General features: G+C 59.0%; 4 protein-coding genes across 4 annotated transcripts; 3 read left to right on the forward strand and 1 right to left on the reverse strand.

The window, feature by feature from the left end:
* Window positions 1-1,388: 1,388 nt before the first annotated feature.
* On the forward strand, window positions 1,389-6,390 carry GGS23DRAFT_607521 (P-loop containing nucleoside triphosphate hydrolase protein; the record flags this gene model as incomplete). Its single annotated transcript, XM_051520064.1, has 5 exons — window positions 1,389-1,661; window positions 1,711-3,168; window positions 3,740-3,983; window positions 4,147-5,896; window positions 6,342-6,390. 5 exons carry the CDS (start codon window positions 1,389-1,391, stop codon window positions 6,388-6,390), a joined length of 3,774 nt encoding a protein of 1,257 aa, XP_051368192.1.
* Window positions 6,391-6,532: 142 nt separating this feature from the next.
* Window positions 6,533-7,690, reverse strand: GGS23DRAFT_607522 (putative pla2g4b; the record flags this gene model as incomplete). Its single annotated transcript, XM_051520065.1, has 3 exons — window positions 6,533-6,647; window positions 6,710-6,769; window positions 6,852-7,690. The coding sequence occupies 3 exons, from the start codon at window positions 7,688-7,690 to the stop codon at window positions 6,533-6,535; spliced, it is 1,014 nt and encodes a 337-aa protein (XP_051368193.1).
* Window positions 7,691-9,364: 1,674 nt separating this feature from the next.
* Window positions 9,365-11,454, forward strand: GGS23DRAFT_319615 (uncharacterized protein). Its single transcript, XM_051512873.1, has 5 exons — window positions 9,365-10,002; window positions 10,068-10,151; window positions 10,435-10,517; window positions 10,881-11,142; window positions 11,230-11,454. Exons 1-5 carry the CDS (start codon window positions 9,693-9,695, stop codon window positions 11,364-11,366), a joined length of 876 nt encoding a protein of 291 aa, XP_051368194.1. The 5' UTR covers window positions 9,365-9,692; the 3' UTR covers window positions 11,367-11,454.
* A 605-nt stretch (window positions 11,455-12,059) lies between these two features.
* GGS23DRAFT_319617 (sterol-sensing domain of SREBP cleavage-activation-domain-containing protein) lies at window positions 12,060-16,499 on the forward strand. Its single transcript, XM_051512874.1, has 3 exons — window positions 12,060-12,298; window positions 12,368-14,766; window positions 14,839-16,499. The coding sequence occupies exons 1-3, from the start codon at window positions 12,267-12,269 to the stop codon at window positions 15,789-15,791; spliced, it is 3,384 nt and encodes a 1,127-aa protein (XP_051368195.1). The 5' UTR covers window positions 12,060-12,266; the 3' UTR covers window positions 15,792-16,499.
* The last annotated feature ends 1,414 nt before the right edge of the window (window positions 16,500-17,913 follow it).

Consider the following 17,913-nt stretch of genomic DNA (forward strand, 5'->3'; position numbering starts at 1 on the left):
AGGATCAAAAGAAGGATAGATAGATAGGCAGGCGAAGGCGTGCGGAAGCGAGCGACCAGGCGGGATCGACTTGAGAGGCTGCGATAGGAAGAGGAAGGACGGCGCAAACCCTCAGAAGGACAGACACGCGGTCGCGAAAATAAATCACGGATTCGGGGAGAGGAGGGCGATGCAGAGGAGATAAATGTGTGGGTGTGCGCGAGAAGGGGAGGAGAGGAAGAAGGGAAGCACAGCAAAGAGTACAGATTACACAGATCGGTGGGTGCGACGCAGCGAGTGACTGGCCCAGGCCCGGTTTGTAGATGGGGACGGGGTTTTTTGCAGCTGGCGATGTCCATCGCGGGAACTTGGCAATCTCGAATTACGGATGTACCGGCCTCTACTTTCTACGTAACGCCGTAGGCCAGGACTTGAGATTAAGGTACCTCGGTCGGTACCTTGCCTCGCATTCACCGTCAATACGAGTAGATTTTTTCCTGCTTGCTTCCCAGGATAAATCCGAAAGAAATAAAAAGGAGAGAGACAAGATATTATTGACTTGGGCCACCTATAGCGACCCCATATATAACCATAGGACAAGAGATCTTAGGCACGGAGGAATGTACCTAAGAGCATCCAAGATTGGCTACCTTAGGTACGTCTAGGCACAGTCCGCGTGTAGCTGACAGGCACCTGGCTATGTGCCTATTACCTAACGCAATGCGCGTATGCGTTAGCGATGGGCACCCATGTGCCTATACGGACCTCGTGTTGGAATCAAGTCAAGTACCGAATCACCTCGTCGAACAGGTTAGGTTAGGTGCCTCTACTGGGTCCAGCTCTACCCCTATTTCCGACGCCGCTAGCCGACAGTACCTGCATACCACGCATCTTGCCGGAGATTGTGTCCCTACAATTACACTACGAACAGGTACCTAGCTGCCTTGAGTACCCTAGATGCCCTAGGCACAGAGGTAGGTAGGTACCTACAGGTGGTGCCTTGCACGCGCTGACCAATGGATAAAAGGTACCCGGAGTCGGAGCTTGCTTACGCAGGTACCTCCGTCCCTGGTAGCGGGGTGGGTGTCATGGAGTTGAAGGACCAGGGATGACGTTATCCGTGGCAGCCTCTCGTTCATTCATACCTACCTATCCTCTCGCCCATCCCCGGACATAGTGCCCACCCACCGATAACACTCGAGATGCATCGAGAACACACACATATATATATATACCCTGAACGTGTCCACCCCATAAGAGTTACCTACCTCCGAGATACCGATTCCTCGTCCACGCGGTAGACCCAAGAGGGAACACAATCGGTGAGTGCAAGGCGACGACAACGCCAACCGACCTGTACGGGCTAGAAACCTGGAAGCTACCGGCAACCACGGTATTCCCCGCCCACGATGGATGTCCATCTCCTCGTGTACGATCTATCCGGTGGCTTGGCCAAGCAGATGTCCGCCGCTCTGCTTGGCGTCCAGCTCGACGCCATCTACCACACCTCGATAGAGCTGCAAGGCATGGAGTATGTCTACGACGGCGGGATCAACACCATACGCCCCGGCAGCTCTCACCTGGGCCAGCCGCTAGAACGGCTCCCCCTCGGCAAAACCGAACTCCCCCTCGAGGTCGTCTTCGAATATCTCGAGTCTCTCCGAGAGATCTACACGCCCCAGGTAAGCCGACACGGCCGCCTCCGCCGGGAATGCCACGCTGACCACACAGGCATATGACATTTTCCGTCACAACTGCAACAATTTCAGCAACGACTTTTCCACCTTTCTCCTCGGCAGGGGCATACCCGATCACATCGCCAAAATGCCGCAAGCCGTGCTCGACTCGCCCTTTGGCAGGATGATGCTGCCCCAGCTGACGCAGATGGTCGAGGCCAGGAAAGCCCGGCAGGGCGGATTGCTCGGCATCCAGGGCAACGCCCAGCCCCAGCCGAACGGCCACCCCCCGACCGCGGGCCCCCGAACCTCTCAGGTTGTAAACGTCACCAACCTCCAGGGGCTAAATAGGGCGCTGGAGCCTACGAGAGGGTCTAGTGCCGTTGTTTTCTTCACCTCGGCTACCTGCGGCCCCTGCAGAGCCCTCTATCCCGTGTACGACACCCTAGCCGCGGAGCACGACGGCAAGATCACCTTGATAAAGGTTGACACGTCTGTCGCCTTCGACGTTGCGCAAACATATTCGATCAAGGCCACCCCCACCTTCATTACCTTCGTCCACGGCAAGGAGGAAGAGCGATGGACCGGCGCCGACGCGCCTCGCCTCCGGGGAACGATAAGTCTCCTAGCTCACATGGCAGCCCCAGCGCACCCGCATCAGCTGCTCAAGCTGCCGCACTTCGCGGACCCAGAGCTAAAGCCAGTCCTATACGCCAAGATCCCTCCGCTTCCCAAGTTGCTGTCAAAACTAGGGCCGAAGGCCGACGACCCCTCTGTTCAAGCAGTGAGACATTTCATCGAGACGAGGTCGACAGAAGGCCCCGCGCAAACCACACTGCCCAGCATGACGGCATTCTCCAACTTCGTGCTCTCCGCCGTAGCAGATCTGCCGAGGGAGATCTTATTCACCGTCGTGGACCTCTTCCGCTGCGCTCTCGTAGATCCGAGATTTAGCGGATACTTCGCAGAAGAGCACGACCAAAAGACGGTCATCGCCGTTCTGGACGCGGTGAACAAGGAAACCGAATGTCCCTATGCGCTGCGACTGGTAGCGCTGCAGCTGGCCTGTAATTTATTCTCCAGCCCTCTCTACGCAGACCAGATCCTGGGCCACGAACCATTGAGAAGCGCGGTCACCCTGCTGATTTCGGCTAGCTTCCTCGACGACGGCCATAACAATGTCCGAGTAGCGGCCTCTTCACTGCTTTTCAACGTTGCTTACACGAATTACCACAGGAGAGATGGGTCGGGGGACGCCCTCCCCGAAGGCGATCAGATAGAGCTGGCAGCATCGGTGTTGGAGGCCATATCACAGGAAGACGCATCTAAGGAAGCGTTGCGTGGCATGTTGCTGGCGCTGGGTTTCTTGGGTTACTGCGTACCGTTAGAAGGGGAGTTGGTAGACCTTTTGAGGGCCCTAGATGCGCAAGGGACCGTACTGGCGAAGAAGAAACCGTTTCCGGACGAGCCTCTCATCGCCGAGGTTGGCAACGAGCTGCTGGGGAAGGGCCTGGCAAAGAAATAATGGATTCGACACGCAACCCCTCCCCCCCCTTCATTAGAGCCTTTTAGCATTTTTTAGATATTCTTTCTAGGTACGTCTACGTGGACTGAACTCTCATCATAGAGCGTATAGAGCGTATAGAGCGTATAGAGCGTATAGAGCGTATAGAGCGTATTCGTGGGTCTCATGGGTAGAGTCTAGCAGAGAGAATTTGGAAGTTGTACAGACCCGAATTGGTAAACAATCAGGTCATGAGTGAATCTGAGACATTGCTGAGAGCAACCGTAGCAACGTCGTCTACACAAACATCAGACCCAAAATTACTTTTTTTTTTCTTCACCCTCTGAAACCAGTCGGCAATTTACTGCCTCCCGACAATCCCTCTCCTCGGCTCGAGCCCGCACCGCCGCCTACATCTGATCCTTTTTAACGGCTTGTCGGTCGCACAACGCGGTTGCCCCGCGTTGGCCGGGATAGGCAAGTGCGCTGCTCCGGCAACGGCGCTTGGCCGTCCCAAGTAAATAAACCAACCGCCGGACCCACTAACCAGTAGCAATATCTACTATAGTCCCCTCTCCAGATGCCTGTCTACGGCATTCCATACCCATACAAGCAGCGCACTAACGACATCATCAACGAATTCTGTGAGACACTGGTTGGAATGACAGATTCGCGTCTCTTTCCGCCTGAAATGAAGGCCTCCCGCTCGTCGGCGTCGACGCCGTCGCTGCGTTCTCGCGACGGCACACTCCCGCCGCACATGAGGATGGACGCCGGAGGAAACGTCAGAGTCGTCGTGCGGGTGCGGGCTTTCCTGCCCAGAGGTACGTCGAGTCTCGTTGGGAGAGGGGGGGGGGAGTGCGTGCCGCTGGCGACGAGCCGGGGCACCACAGGATCGGCGTCACGGCAACACGATTAGAGGGGAAGAGTAGACGGGAGAGAGAATGGACCAAGCAGAGCTAACGTGAGCATTTACCGCACGCGCAGAAATCGAGAGGGGCGCCGACTGCCTGATCAGCATGGACCCCATCACGCAGATGACGACTCTCCACGTGCCCAACGACCACGACCCCGCAAACATCCGAGCCAAGTCCCGCAAGGTGACCGAGGAGAAGACGTTCACGTTCGACAACTCGTTCTGGAGCCACGACATGGCCGACCCGCACTACGCTCACCAGGAGGAGGTCTACAACAGCCTCGGCGAGGAGTTCCTCGACCACAACTTCGAGGGCTACCACACCTGCATCTTCGCCTACGGCCAGACCGGCTCCGGCAAGTCGTACACCATGATGGGCACGCCCGAGCAGCCAGGCCTGATCCCGCGCACGTGCGAGGACCTGTTCCAGCGGATCGAGGCGGCGCAGAACGAGACGCCCAACATCTCGTACCACGTGCGGGCGTCGTACTTTGAGGTGTACAACGAGCACGTGCGGGACCTGCTCGTGCCGTCGTCGGGGCCGGCGGGGGGGCAGGCGCCGTACTACCTGAAGATCCGGGAGTCGCCGACGGAGGGGCCGTACGTGAAGGACCTGACGGAGGTGCCGGTGCGCAGCCTGGGGGAGATCCTGCGGTACATGAAGGCGGGGGACGCGAGCCGGACGACGGCGAGCACGAAGATGAACGACACGAGCAGCCGCAGCCACGCGGTGTTCACGGTCATGCTGAAGCAGATCCACCACGACATGGAGACGGACGAGACGACGGAGCGCAGCTCGCGCATCCGCCTCGTCGACCTGGCCGGCAGCGAGCGCGCCAGGGCCACCGAGGCCACCGGCCAGCGCCTGCGCGAGGGCAGCAACATCAACAAGTCGCTGACGACGCTGGGGCGGGTGATAGCGGCGCTCGCGGACCCGAAGCAGACGGCTTCTTCTTCTTCTTCTTCTTCTTCTTCGAGCGCGCCCGGCGGCGGGAAGCGCCGCCGCGACGTGGTGCCGTACCGCGACTCGATCCTGACGTGGCTGCTGAAGGACTCGCTGGGGGGCAACAGCAAGACGGCGATGATCGCGTGCATCGCGCCGTCGGACTACGAGGAGACGCTGTCGACGCTGCGGTACGCGGACCAGGCGAAGCGGATCCGGACGCGCGCGGTGGTGAACCAGCAGGACCGCGTGTCGGCGGCGGAGCGCGACGCGCAGGTGGCGGCGATGGCGGCCGAGATCCGGCAGCTGCAGCGCGCGGTGTCGGAGGCGCGGCGCCGCGAGCAGGAGCAGCAGGAGGAGCAGCAGATGCTGCAGCTGCAGCGGCAGCGGCAGCGGCAGGGCGGAGCCGGCGCCGGCACCGCCGAGGAGCGCCTCCTCGACGAGTACCAGGCCCGCGTCGCGGCGATGCAGCGCCTGCTCGAGGAGCGCTCGCTCGTCGCCGAGGGCAAGATCCGCAGCCTGCAGACGGAGAACGAGGCGCTGCGGCTGCACCTCAAGCTGGCGCTCGACAGCCTGAAGAACCCGATCCCGGACGTGGTGGTGGTGGAGGAGGAGGAGGAAGAAGAGGAGGAGGAGGAGGTGGGAGAAGGAGGTGGTAGTGACGGGACGGAGGAGGGGAAGGAGAAGAAGATGATGAACAAGAAGAAGCGCCGCGTCGTGGTCGTCGACGAGGCCTACTGCGGCGAGGAGCCCGACGACGACGGGTACGAGTCGGCGGACGCGTACGACGACCGCGCCGACGCCGTCCAGGACTACATGCGCGACCTGCTGGACGACCTCGCGCTGTTCCGCCGCAAGATCGGCGACGACAAGGGCCGGTTCCTCAGCGGCGACGGCGACGGCGACGGGGCGCAGGCACAGACGCTGCCGCCGCTCGGGGTGAGGGTTAATGCGTGATGGGCCTGTCGTCCCCGTCGGCGAGGAGGCAGAGGAAGGGGAGAGGTCAGGCTTTCTGGTTGCGAGAGGCAGGGATTCCCGGCTCTTCTTGGTCCTTGGCGTGGTGTTTCGGGCGTTACGGGCATTCGCACAAACAGACAGAGAAGCAGAGAGGCAGGCGGCGGCTGCGTAGGGTTACTTAGTAGGGTGCGCGTTACTGACTACAAGGTACGCACGGAGGAAGGCGACGATGGAGGGAAACGGAAACAAGGGGGGACGAATTCTGCAGGGCTCGTTGGAGTGCTTACGACGGTAATGGACTGACGACTGGGCTGGAGAACGAGTGGGTGGTGCTGGAGTATCACGTACGCGAGGTACTCGTTGTAGTGATGGGGGAGAAAATCCCTTCTCCCCGGACGTGTCGGACCCAGACTGAATGAAGCAGGTACCCACGTAGGTAGCTTAGAGACAGGATCCATAAAGAAGAACTATGCAAACCAGTGCTTATGTCCGAGAATCTCATATGATGGCATCACAATTGCTTTTGATCTCTACCTATGCGGGATTAAGAACCCGTGTCATTCCATCGCGGCCGCTGTCATTGGTGTTGTCGAGGCTGCTGCTGTCGCGTGTCCCAGTCTACGGACAAGCTCAACCAGGGGGTAGAGCGGCCCGCTGAACTCCATGTCATACCTTTGGGAGGCAGGGAGTCGGCGTCAGTCAGTCGGGAAGAGGATATGGCCGGCCGGACTCACCAGTAGTTTACAGCGACACAGATGCCCTCCTCCGAGCAGGACTGGGACACCTTGTGGTACCTTGACAACCGGTCCGTTAGAACATGATATCTCAGGCCGAATGGTGATGGCATGTCTCGGGGCCGCATCCGCCAGCGCTTACCACATCGCCGGCAAGTACAGCATATCGCCGGGCTCGAGGGTGACCCTCAGGGGGCGCGCCAGGTGGGAGTACTTAGTGGCGAGGACGTCCGGCTCGTCTGGGTCCCACAGGGGGAAGGGCACGCAGTCAGCGTCGGGCTGCGCGCGCAGGCGCAGGGCGCCGTCCGGCTCGCGGACGTAGACGGCGGGCGGGAGGCGGCGCTCGTTGACGCAGGGCTGGCAGAGGGCCGGCAGCAGGACGAAGTGCTTGCGGCCGGCGACCTGGACATACAGGTTCTCGTAGTTGTCGCGGTGCAGGGCCGTGACGGAGCGCGAGTTGCCGATCCAGAGGTTGACGGCGTCGGGGGCGCGGCGCAGCGCGACGCGCGCGAACGGCACCGACGGCGGCACCTGCGCGGCGAGCGTCGCGTACTCGCCCCGCAGGTTGTCGTTCTGCGTCTGCGCGTACCAGACCTCGCGCGCCGCCGCCGCCGCAGCCTCGCCGCCCTGCTCCTGCGCGACCACGTGCGCGAGGAACGCGCCGAAGGGCTGCTCCTCCTCGTGCGGCTGCGCGAAGACGAAGCCCCCGGGCGCGGGCTCCGGCGCGTCGGCCCGGCCGCCCGGCGTCACGGCCACGTTGACGCGGTGCCCGGCCAGCTGCTCGCGCAGGTAGGCGGCGGTCCACCGGCGCGCGGCCGGCCAGTCGGCGGCGGCGCCCCGCGCGACGAAGGGCGTGTTGCGCGCGACGAAGCGCATGAACTCGAGCGGGCCGGGCTCGCCGTCGAGCTCCTCGACGGCGCCGGAGTTCAGCTCGGCGAAGGCCGTGATCAGCTCCGCGACGGGGTCGTCGTCCGGCGCCATGTCCTCGGGGTGGGAGATTAGGCGAGCGAGCGAGCCTAGGTACGGGGCGAGGCAGGTTGGTTGGCCTGGGGAGAGGGGGGGGAGGGGGAGGGAGAGAAGTAAGGGTGGTGGAGAGTGGTAGCGTCGTGGTGGTAGTAGTTGTTGGTACCGACTCTGCGGCATCACCTTACATACCTGCACAGCTCATGCCCCCCCCCAAGGTAGCTATCATGTAGGTACCATGCAGCAGGAATCGTAGTATTCCGTCCGGTTGGTAAACCCTTATTTTTTTTTCCTGCTCCTTTCCTCTCCTATTCGACCCCTCCCCCTCTCCCTTCGGTCTATTTTCCTCCTGCCTAGGTGAGATTACCTTCTCACGCAAGGTGTCATTCTAGATAAGCGTCTCACTTACACGCCCCCCCTTCCCCTCCCCCAGCTCCAACCATGTTCGGGATCTCTTCCCATACTTCTTACGGACACGCGGTCGACGGGCGATACCAATTATCGACCAGCTCAGCCCTATGGGTAGCTCGTTTGCGATCTAGCGCCGGTTCACTTGGGAGCTGGATCGATTTTTTTTAGTCCAACCCCCCGTCGCTGAGTGGTTCGACCGATCTCACCAGGCCACCACGTATGCTGGCCGACCCCTTGCCTCGTCGGCAACGACGCACCAATTACACCCTCGGACGGCATCGTAGGAATCGAGTGAGCAGATTTTGACTTGACAGCCCCCGCGTCGGGATGTTAGCTATCCAGATGGACGGGACCCCTTCTCGTTAGGTAGCAATATATGGATGGAGTGTCGGGTGGTCAGCCAACCCTTACATGTGGGCTGATGAAGGGTCTCTTTGTATGACTTGAATGCGTATGCTCTCTCTCTTGAGCTTGTCCGTTCGCGCGCGCGCGCTCTCAGCTTGTCTTTATATATATATGTGCGTGTACTCGTAAGAGTTTTCAACGACTCTTCTCTGTCTCGTCTCCCCCTCTCTCTCATGTCGACACTAGCAAGAAATGTGTGCATGCAACGTATCGTCGTCCGGCTAGCTTTGGGGAGTGGGAAGATATCACGACCCTATTCTTCCTCTCTTCTCCTCTCGTCCCCTCCCCTCCGCCCCTCCTTCCCCTCTCTATTTTCTCCCATTTGCTCCTCTCCTCTTCTCTTCTCTTCCTATCTCCGATCTTCCTTCTTTTTATGTGTCTTCCGATTAATTAATTGGCGCCGCCCGATGAGGCCGCCCTACGTGTCTTACTGGGCCATCGCGGGCTGCCTGCCGATTTTGCCGTCGCCATCGAGAAATCAGGCTCGCCCGCCAATCCCGGCGAAACAAAACGAAACGAGCCGAGCCAACCACGTCTGCCCTGGCTGACACGCCTCCAGCTCAGGCTTATGACGCTCGGCCAACGCAGCCATGCAAATGGTGCAGGGCCGACGGGAGGCTGCCGCTCGGTTTGCCTTACCGCTGGTGATGTTTCTAGCGAAGTTCGCTCGAGAGCTTGCGTTAGGGCGGGGTTTCTTCCAGCGAGGCAGCCACCTGTGGCCACGACGACGATCACCTCAGCCACTCTCGAGAGATGATGCTACGTTGGGACTAAAATAAGACGGAGATGATATGTGAGGGGTGAGATGTGACGAAAGTCTGGCGGGAGGAGGAGATCAGATCGAGAAAAAAAATGGAAGAAGCAGAGGGGGGGGGGGAGAAAAAGCAAGATGTGAGATGCAACTACGTAATGAGGGGTGAGGACGGAGCACGACCGGACCAGATGCGCCGCCGGCTGCCAGGGGGGGCTCTAGGTACTTCGTATTTGGGCTTGGGGCTTGGGCTGGTCGACCTGGCCGCGTCTACCTGCGAGGTACCTCTGGGTACGTTCAGCGCTGCACCCATGTCAGGTCAGGTACCTCTCTCTCTCTCTAGGCAGCCTGGAAGCGTCCCCCTTCACCACCCCTCTACCATACCAACAACCTGCTTCACCACCCAGCTATCATCTCACCCGCTCTACCACTCACACCCACCGCCCACCACCCATGGGTTTTGTCCCTCTCACCACGGCGGCATCCCCCCTCCCCCCCCTCTGCTGCCCACCGCAGCTCCTAACAGCCCACTGCTGCGACGCTGAGGGCGACGCCCAGCGCCGGAAGAGGGATGGCCCCGCGGATCTCTCCCGCTTTGCCCGTTCGCCCGCCCGCCCCGCCGGCGCAGACTTTCGAAATCTGGTCTCACCTAGACCCGCCTGGCTCGCAGTCGCCTGGGCTAGCTGCAGGTCCGCTGGCCTGGTTGGGCGCGTTGGGGCCCGGGTACTTACGCAGACCTGTGTCAGCAATCTGCTGGGTACCGGTACGCCGTCCCCCAGCTGACACCGCCGTCCCAGCTGACCCGCTGGCATCGAGCTGCCCGGAAAGGTGCAGCCGCCATGGCCACTGACAGACGTTGGTTAGTAACCGGTTCTTCGAGAGCCCGCGCGATGGAGCGCGCGCAGCGACATGGTATGCATTTGCCCTTTGGTGCCATTCCCCGGTATTAAGTATCCTTATCCTTATCCTTATTCTTATTCTTATTGTTATTATTCTCTCATTACCCACCTCATTGTAGAAACTGCCTTCCTTTTTTTTTTCTCTCCCTTCTTTGCTTCTCGCCATCCGTGGCGGTGAGATTCTCTCGGCCTGCCCATCTCGTGTATCGGTACCTGCCGATCGGTCTATGCATAGAGGAGATGTATCTGTACCGGCGCAGGTAGCATCGCAACTCGCCGCTCACGAAGGTCCCGAGGACGAATCTACCCGTACCGGAACCGCCCCGATACCTACATAACAGCTGAGCCGACGGCGAGACGAAGAAATACACCCAATTCGGTATGTACATAAGAGTAAAAGCCCCAGAACGCATTACTCATTTCCGTCTCCGTCTCCGTCTCCCACCCACGTCCCTACTTGGCCCATCCACACGTCTACAGATGCCTGCAGATACCCACAGTTGTCCACAGGTGCCCACCCGGACCCACGCATTCTTGTCTAGGGACTGCCCGCCTCCAGCCATTCTCCCTTCTCCCTCCCCCCCCCATCCGTCGTCCAGCCCGTCCATCCTCCACCAATGCCCGCCTGCTCTCACATCCACATCCCTACTCGCGACACACGCACAATACGCCCTGCACCACCGCTCCCACCTATGGATATGCCACCGACCTTGGGTTAACCTGGTGAACCTATCGCGCCGAGCGTCTCTATCCGATACCCTTCTACGTACACCCATGCAGACGCCTCGATCTCGCCCACCCCCCATCGAGAGAGAGAGGAGCTGCTCCAGCCCAGCCGTACCTCGTCCTGCCCCCATCCATACCGATACCTGCCGCTACATGCCTCTACCTACAGGCCGTACACGCTTACCAACACCGGCACGCACATAATACGCACCCACACATATACATATATGCCTACGCAAGTATAGATATATATACTTATATATATACCGGTCCACATCGTGGGTGTTCTGCTCTCTCTCTCTCCCTCTCCGCCGGCATGGATCTCTCTGTATGTGTTTGATGTGCCCGACGAACTAACTGTCTAGCGCTTACCGCATGTGAACGTACGGTTAATACCCGTGTATGTGCTGTAGGTGGTATAGACGTGTGTGCTGCGTGTGCGTGCGTGTGTATAGTGTGTCTGTGTGAGTGTGAGTGTGTGTGGTGCGTTTGTACGGCGTAAGTATCTGGTATCTACCTACCTACCTCTTTACCTACATATTTACATGCCTACATCCGATCTCCCAATCACTTCGCAGAGAGAGAGAACCCGAGGGACAGCGAGACAGAGAGGCAGAGACAGGGACAGGGACAGAGACAGAGACAGAGACAAACGGACATACAGAACAGAGAAGACGGATGGAATCCTCCTGCTCGGCACTCGACACACTAAACAGCAATCTCGGGGCGTCGAGAGACAGTAGGAAGACGCATCTAAGAACACGGCGGCGCCAGCCTAGTCCCCTTCCAGCAACTCTTCGACAGTCTATTGACGGCACATTGCCTGCATCTCTCCCACCTTCCTCTATCCCGCACCTTTTTTTACTGACCTCTTCCCTGTCGTCAAGAGGTTACGAGGTCTGAATGCTCGAGATCTATTAGCGCTGTCGTATGTTCTACGCCTTCTTCTTCCGCTTCTTCTCTCCTCCGCCTCAACCCCCCCCTGTTCTCTACTGAACTCTACCCTACTTAGCTCTGCTACCTCTACCTCCTCTCCTCGCTTCTGTCTCTCCTACCTCTTCCTTGGCCCTGCTTTGCCATCGTCTACTTGTCTTGTCTCGGCCAACTCGGATACTTTACTCGTACTGCGATCCCGGGCCGGCAATGTCGACGTGAATCGTTACCCCCTCCCTCCTCCCCCTCTACTCTTAACACCAGATCCAACATTATATCCATGCCGAGTCCGTCCGAACCCCGCCGCCCTCTTCGCCTGTGATATCGTCTGGAGTATCATGCGCCCCCGCCGTCAGGAACTGGATGAACGGCCTTCTGCCTCCTCTCTGTCAGTCTGCGCGCGCGTCGAGTCGTAGTGGCCAGCTCGCGAGTCTCTCACTGCCCACCGCGCACAACGCATACATGAAGGATGATCTGGTATCTTTTATATCCTTTACGAGGGTGTGTTTCTCTCGCCGCTTGACCGCCACCCTCCACACCCCCTCCGTCTGCTGACATTGCCAACCCAAGAACTACTAAAGCTCCTACGCTCGCCGAGAAGAATCCGCTGCGCGACGCCTTCGCGCGGTACGGACGATACGCCGCTACCCATGTCGTAACCACCCTGCTGGTCTCCGTCTCCGTCGCCGCCATCCTCGTATACCCCTTTCCCTTCCTCTACACCACCGACTTCATCTATGGCGCCTCCATACTCCCCGAACATGCCTGGACCGGCACCCTCCCCCTGGACGACAAGAACAGGGCCGAGCCGGACGTCATGATGCGCTCGATCTGGGTCCACGGCAACTATTTCGAAGCTCTGAACCGGAACGTCTTGCTGAGCGCTCTCGAGCTTCAGGATCAGCTCCTCGGCCCCACCGTCAACTTCAACCCCCGCCACCAGCTCTCCCGCGATTTCGACGTCCCCGACGCCGCGACTGCCGATCTCACGCCGAGCCAGCGCGATGCCTACCATGTCATCAACGGCCTGACTAACGAATCTTGGTTCTTTCAATCTCCCTTGCAGTACTGGTCCTGCTCCTCGGAGGTCATAGAAAGAGATGGTGACATCATTGCGACAGCAAATGAAAAGAGGATGCAGCCGACGTCAGTCAATGTGACCCTAAGACATTCCACCGTCTTCAGCGGGAAGCGCTTCCAGGATCGCGAGCTCGTGGCCGCCGACGCGCTCGTCATTACTCTCGTCCATCATCGAGACTCCCCAGTGGGTCGTCTGTGGCAGGAAAGAATCCAGACGCTCAAGTATAAGGCGATGGACAAATGGGATATGTTCGAGTATTCTCACAGTGGGAAGACGAGCGAATTGTACGAGTTCCAGTTTCGTCCCCTGTCCTCCCTCGACATCTTTCTTCTGCTGCTGGCCTACTCGCTCGTCCTCGTCTACTTCTTAGCAAGCCTGTCCAAGCTGCGGGCCGTCAAGTCGAAGATGGGACTCATAGTCACCATCACGGCTCAGATTATGCTAGCTATCTTATCGAGCTTCACCGTATGTGCCGTACTGAAGATCGATCTCTCGAGGCTGCCGCGATTCGGATACCCCGTCGTCATCTTCTCTATGAGTCTCGAGAACGTCTTCCGGCTCATCAATGCCGTCATCCTCACCCCCTCCGAGGGCAGCACCAGCAACAGGATCGGCCAAGCCTTTGGCGAGACGGGCCACGTCGCGCTCGCGAGCGTGGCCCAGAATCTGCTCATCCTGTACGGCCTCTCGAAAATAGTGTCGCCCGGCGTCTCGGCCTTCTGTGTCTTTGCGGCGATCGCGTTAGTCTTCGACTTCTTCTACCTCTCGACCTTCTTTCTCTCCGTACTCAGCGTGGATGTTCGTCGGACTGAGCTGGGTGACGCGCTTGCGAAGGCATCGGTTCGATCCCGCCGGTCCGCGCTGGACGCGCAGTCGCGCCAGACGTGGCTGGATGCGATGCTGGAAGGCAGGATCGCCATGTCGACGCGGGTTGCCGGGACCATCGTCATGGTTGGCTTCGTCCTGATCGCGCAGTGGCACTTTTTCGAGAACGAGAGTGTGGCGAGAACGCTAGGCCGGATCATCCGAATCGCACCAAAGTATAAGGACCTCTCGCTATCCTCACCCTTGCGGAACGTCCACCTAGGTAGGAGCCCGGCGTCGTGGCTAGGTCTCCAAGGCCACCAAACCGCACGGGAACTCATCCAGGTCGTCAAGCCTAACGCCCACAGCTACGTAGCACGCGTCTTCCACCCCACGATTTTTGTGCTTAAAGGGTCGGACCGGAATCTCTCCGCCAACGATCCGTGGTTCCCACCGGCCGTGTACGACTTCGTACGCCACCAATCGATCCCCTTCCTCGTTATCGTACTCGTCATTGCCGCGGCAGTTCGCTTGTTGATGAACTATCTCCTCTGGGACGAACTGGCAGACGCCGCAGAAGTTCACACGCCGTCCACCGACTCTCTCCTCTCCGTCCAGACGTTAAGCCAGGGCCACTCGTTAGACGTAGCTCTGCTTTCGGCGTGCTGCGATGGCCATCTCGTATCGGTTGGTCTGGACCGAGTCATCCGAGTGTGGAATATGAAGGCTGGGGGGAGGAGCTACGTCCTAGGCGAGGATGAAGATTCGTCCTCTATCCCGTTCCCAATTCTCGCCATGTGTATCGAGGAGGAGTCTCACTGGCTGGCGCTCTTAACATCGAACAGGGTCCTGCTATGGAATCTCGCCGACTTTCGATGGGGGCCAACGATCGAGTTCGAAGCTGATCGACACAAGCCGGAAGCTTTCTTCTTCGTTCCCGACGACTCTATGGCCATCCCGGGTCTGTTACTTATCGGGCGGGACGGCATAATCACGGAACTAAGCACGGTTCGAACGGAGCCCAGTAGCTACTTGCTTGCCGGAGAGGGCGCGATTGTTTCCGTCGGCGCTCTGGCAGAGAGGGGTGAGTATAGAGCCTCCGCGCTAGTGTCGCTTTCTCACATGTTTGATTATGCTGACGGGGGCGAAAACAAAGGGTTCCCCGCTCAAGTCATGGTTTCTACGCGCGAGGGTCGAGTGTGGATGGCCAGCCAGGAAGGTTCCAGCTGGTCCTCGAACGCCGTGCCCATGAAGGCCCCGAGAGACCGCGAATTTATCTCGATTCAAGCCCTACCGGAGCTAGGCTTTTTTCTCGTCATCCGTTCCCAGACGGCGGACCTGGTAGATTCGCTGACCCTGAGGGCGATCTATACCTTCAAGGTAGACCCTATCCATCCAAAGAGCATGAAGTGTTTCCACTCGCGACCGCGGCGGATGCGATGCGGCTCGGTCGCCCTGTGGAGCTTCACGCTAGCCTACATCAATACATACACTCGGGACCTAATAGTGCAGACGTATAGCCCGCAGCACGAGGGGGAGTCGCTGTGCTTCTGTGACCCTGCCGCCCCTACGAGAAAGACGTGCTGTCCGTGGCAGAGAGCTAGGGAGTCCCGACGGGTTATCAAGAATCCCGGAGTTTGGGATGCGCTGCCCTCCGGAATCATAGTAGGGGTAAGGAGAAAGCTTGCCGGGAACTACCACACGGAACCTCAATATACCCCGCCGCCACTGCAGCAGCTTAACGGCCTTCGGCGCCGCCGCCAAGTGAAGCAACCGACGGGCAGCCATACCCACCAAGACAACTGGGAGATATGGGTGTTCTCCCATTTCGGCAAACAGGAATCGTGGGAGACGGCCCCGCTGTGCCCGGAGATCGAAGACGACGGACACCTCTTCGTCACGAACCTCGGGCCGATGGTTCGGGTGGGCCGCTCCAGCGTGGCCGTGGGCCTGAGCAACGTGATCAAGGTCATCATGGTGGGCAACGAGAGGTTCGAGACGGGTGAAGATTCCCAACCCGGCGACGGGATGCCCGCACTGGGAAGTCGTAGGCGTAAGGGGCCTTCGACCCTGCGCGGCAAGCCCACGATGCAGTGCCCTCACTGTTGAGAAGGATCACACGGAGTTTAGGTGGATGGCCGGATTGCCGTTTTAATGTGTGTTTCTTCTTTGTTCTTCCCTCGTTGAAACAAACTGGGTTGGCGCTTCAGGGCCGGGGGGGATATATAAACGGGGATTGGATTCCAATGGGAGTAGGGGACGGAGGGCTGGCGGTTCATGATTGCATCAGTGGATATATATCGGTCAAACGATCTGGGATGGTATTCATGGGTTTACACGCAAAACACCACACACATCAGTGAGCTCTACATATACACTCGGGATATATGGGCTGAGGCGTTTTACGCTATTTGACGTGTATTTCGTATCGCTCTGTCACGTCCCCCCTTCTCTCTCTCTCTCTCTCTCGCCTCTCTCTCTCTACCTACGGCGGCAAATAGAACCAAGGGATGCGGTTTGGGACGGTCTTACGATTTAGAACCACAAAAAGGGATGGGCAGAGGAGCGTTGCTTGTCAACGATTGTCACATTGCATCTACTCCAGCTGGGCGGCCTGTTGCCGCCGTCACTGTCTTAGACATTGCAACGTGGGCACGAAGCACGTGTGAGCTTAGATAGGCGGCACTCACTCCGGGCTACTACTACCAGGCGGATGAGGCGAAGGCTCACGTAAAAAAAAGTTAGCCGATTAGATAGACGGTAGACGACGTCTCGTCTTGGAATCAACAGCTAGTTGAATCAATACCCGGGGTGATTGATTATGCCGATGTGACTCGTGTGTCGCCGTGTAGCTATACCCAGAACTCGCAGACTCGAATTAGAGGAGCACAATTGAGGGTAAGTACACTCAACTTTACTCGGCACAGACAAACATGAAAGCCAGGAAGAGGAGCAGAGGCTAAGAAAGCGAGCGAGAACCGAATGGAGGATTGGGAGCCTTCGGATGGTGTTTGAGCGATATATCTATCCGAGAGGCGGGAGGCCTAGCCGGGAGAGGGATAGAAAAAAAAAGGGGGAGGGGAGAGGGAGGAGAGGGGGAGGAGAGGGAGAAGGCAGCTGACATCGTAATCGCACCCCTTCCACCCATCCCCCTCGATCATCACTCTTATCGTCTCGAAGGTTTCCTCTCCTCTTCTTCGACCCTTTACGCGACAGCCAATCCAGCAAACCTTCACTTCACCACGAGCCTCCCAAAGCGAAAGCGCCGAGTTCCGCATAGACCGGCTGGGCCTCCCAGCACCGCCTCGGCCGCGCGCGGACATTGGAAGGGGGCAAGTCAACACCCAGACGACATAACCCTACGACTGCCGACAGCACGTCGAGCTCGGACTCTCGCAAAGGAACCTGTGGCATATGTATATATTTTCTCTTATGTACAGTACGTCAGCGCACACCTCGTCTCGTGCCCTGCCCCGTCACCCGCCCGGCCGTGGTATGGCGCCCTATCTACGTCTACGCCTCCCGGCGGCACGCTCTCTCCGCGCTCGCTGCTTCGCCGCCCGCAGGTAGCGAAGACGGTGTGGTGCGAAAAGGGGATGGCAATATAAGATTAGAGATGGATTCTCGGCGGGGGGGGGGGAGCGCGGGCAGGCTAAACTAATGGTGGTGCTGGGTTCCTAGTAGTGTACGGATACGGCATGCTGACACGGATGCAGGGGGAGTCCGGCCGGACACGCGCGACCCCCGTATGCCGCCTCGTGTCCGTGCGGTGTCGTCTGTTTATGTGTTGGTATTAGAAGTAGGAGTGCGAAAATAGGGTATCATAGGGCTCCCCCCTTTTCCTCCCTTCCTCCACCCTTTTCGGCACATAGGGGGGTAAGAGTAACGGCGGGGGGACGGGAGACGGAGTAGATAAGTCGGGATAAGGGGATGAGGAGGGGGAGCAGGGGAGGGAAGGGAATTAGGTATATAAATATGTCTATGCGGCTAGCTAGGCGGCGTTTAGGGGTAATGGGCGCGTCGCGGCGCGGAGGTATCGGAGGGAGGACGTGGGCGAGGTCGGATAGGTAGGCGGCGCGTGGCGAGGACAGCGCGCGCGCGCAAGGGTGGTGGGCTGAAGAGGGGTTTTAGAACGCGCCCCAGATGCAGCCGAGTTCCCATTCCCTCGCTTCTCCCCGCTCATCCACCCCTCTGCCCGCCTTCTCCCGTGGTAGGTTACGTGGTGTGGTGG

This window comes from Durotheca rogersii (genome assembly GCF_024521655.1).
Source record: "Durotheca rogersii strain YMJ 92031201 chromosome Unknown GGS23scaffold_32, whole genome shotgun sequence".
In the NCBI taxonomy this organism is placed as follows: Eukaryota; Fungi; Ascomycota; class Sordariomycetes; order Xylariales; family Xylariaceae; genus Durotheca; species Durotheca rogersii.

Excerpts from the sequence above, each read along its gene's own strand:
- GGS23DRAFT_319615 (XM_051512873.1), top strand. The coding sequence starts at position 9,693 with ATGGGTTTTGTCCCTCTCACCACGGCGGCATCCCCCCTCCCCCCCCTC. Across the intron at positions 10,003-10,067 it reads CAGCAATCTGCTGGGTACCG|GTGCAGCCGCCATGGCCACT; the intron begins GTACGCCGTCCC and ends CTGCCCGGAAAG. Across the intron at positions 10,518-10,880 it reads GAAGAAATACACCCAATTCG|CGTCTCTATCCGATACCCTT; the intron begins GTATGTACATAA and ends TATCGCGCCGAG.
- GGS23DRAFT_319617 (XM_051512874.1), top strand. The coding sequence starts at position 12,267 with ATGATCTGGTATCTTTTATATCCTTTACGAGG. Across the intron at positions 12,299-12,367 it reads CTTTTATATCCTTTACGAGG|AACTACTAAAGCTCCTACGC; the intron begins GTGTGTTTCTCT and ends TGCCAACCCAAG. Across the intron at positions 14,767-14,838 it reads CGGCGCTCTGGCAGAGAGGG|GGTTCCCCGCTCAAGTCATG; the intron begins GTGAGTATAGAG and ends GCGAAAACAAAG.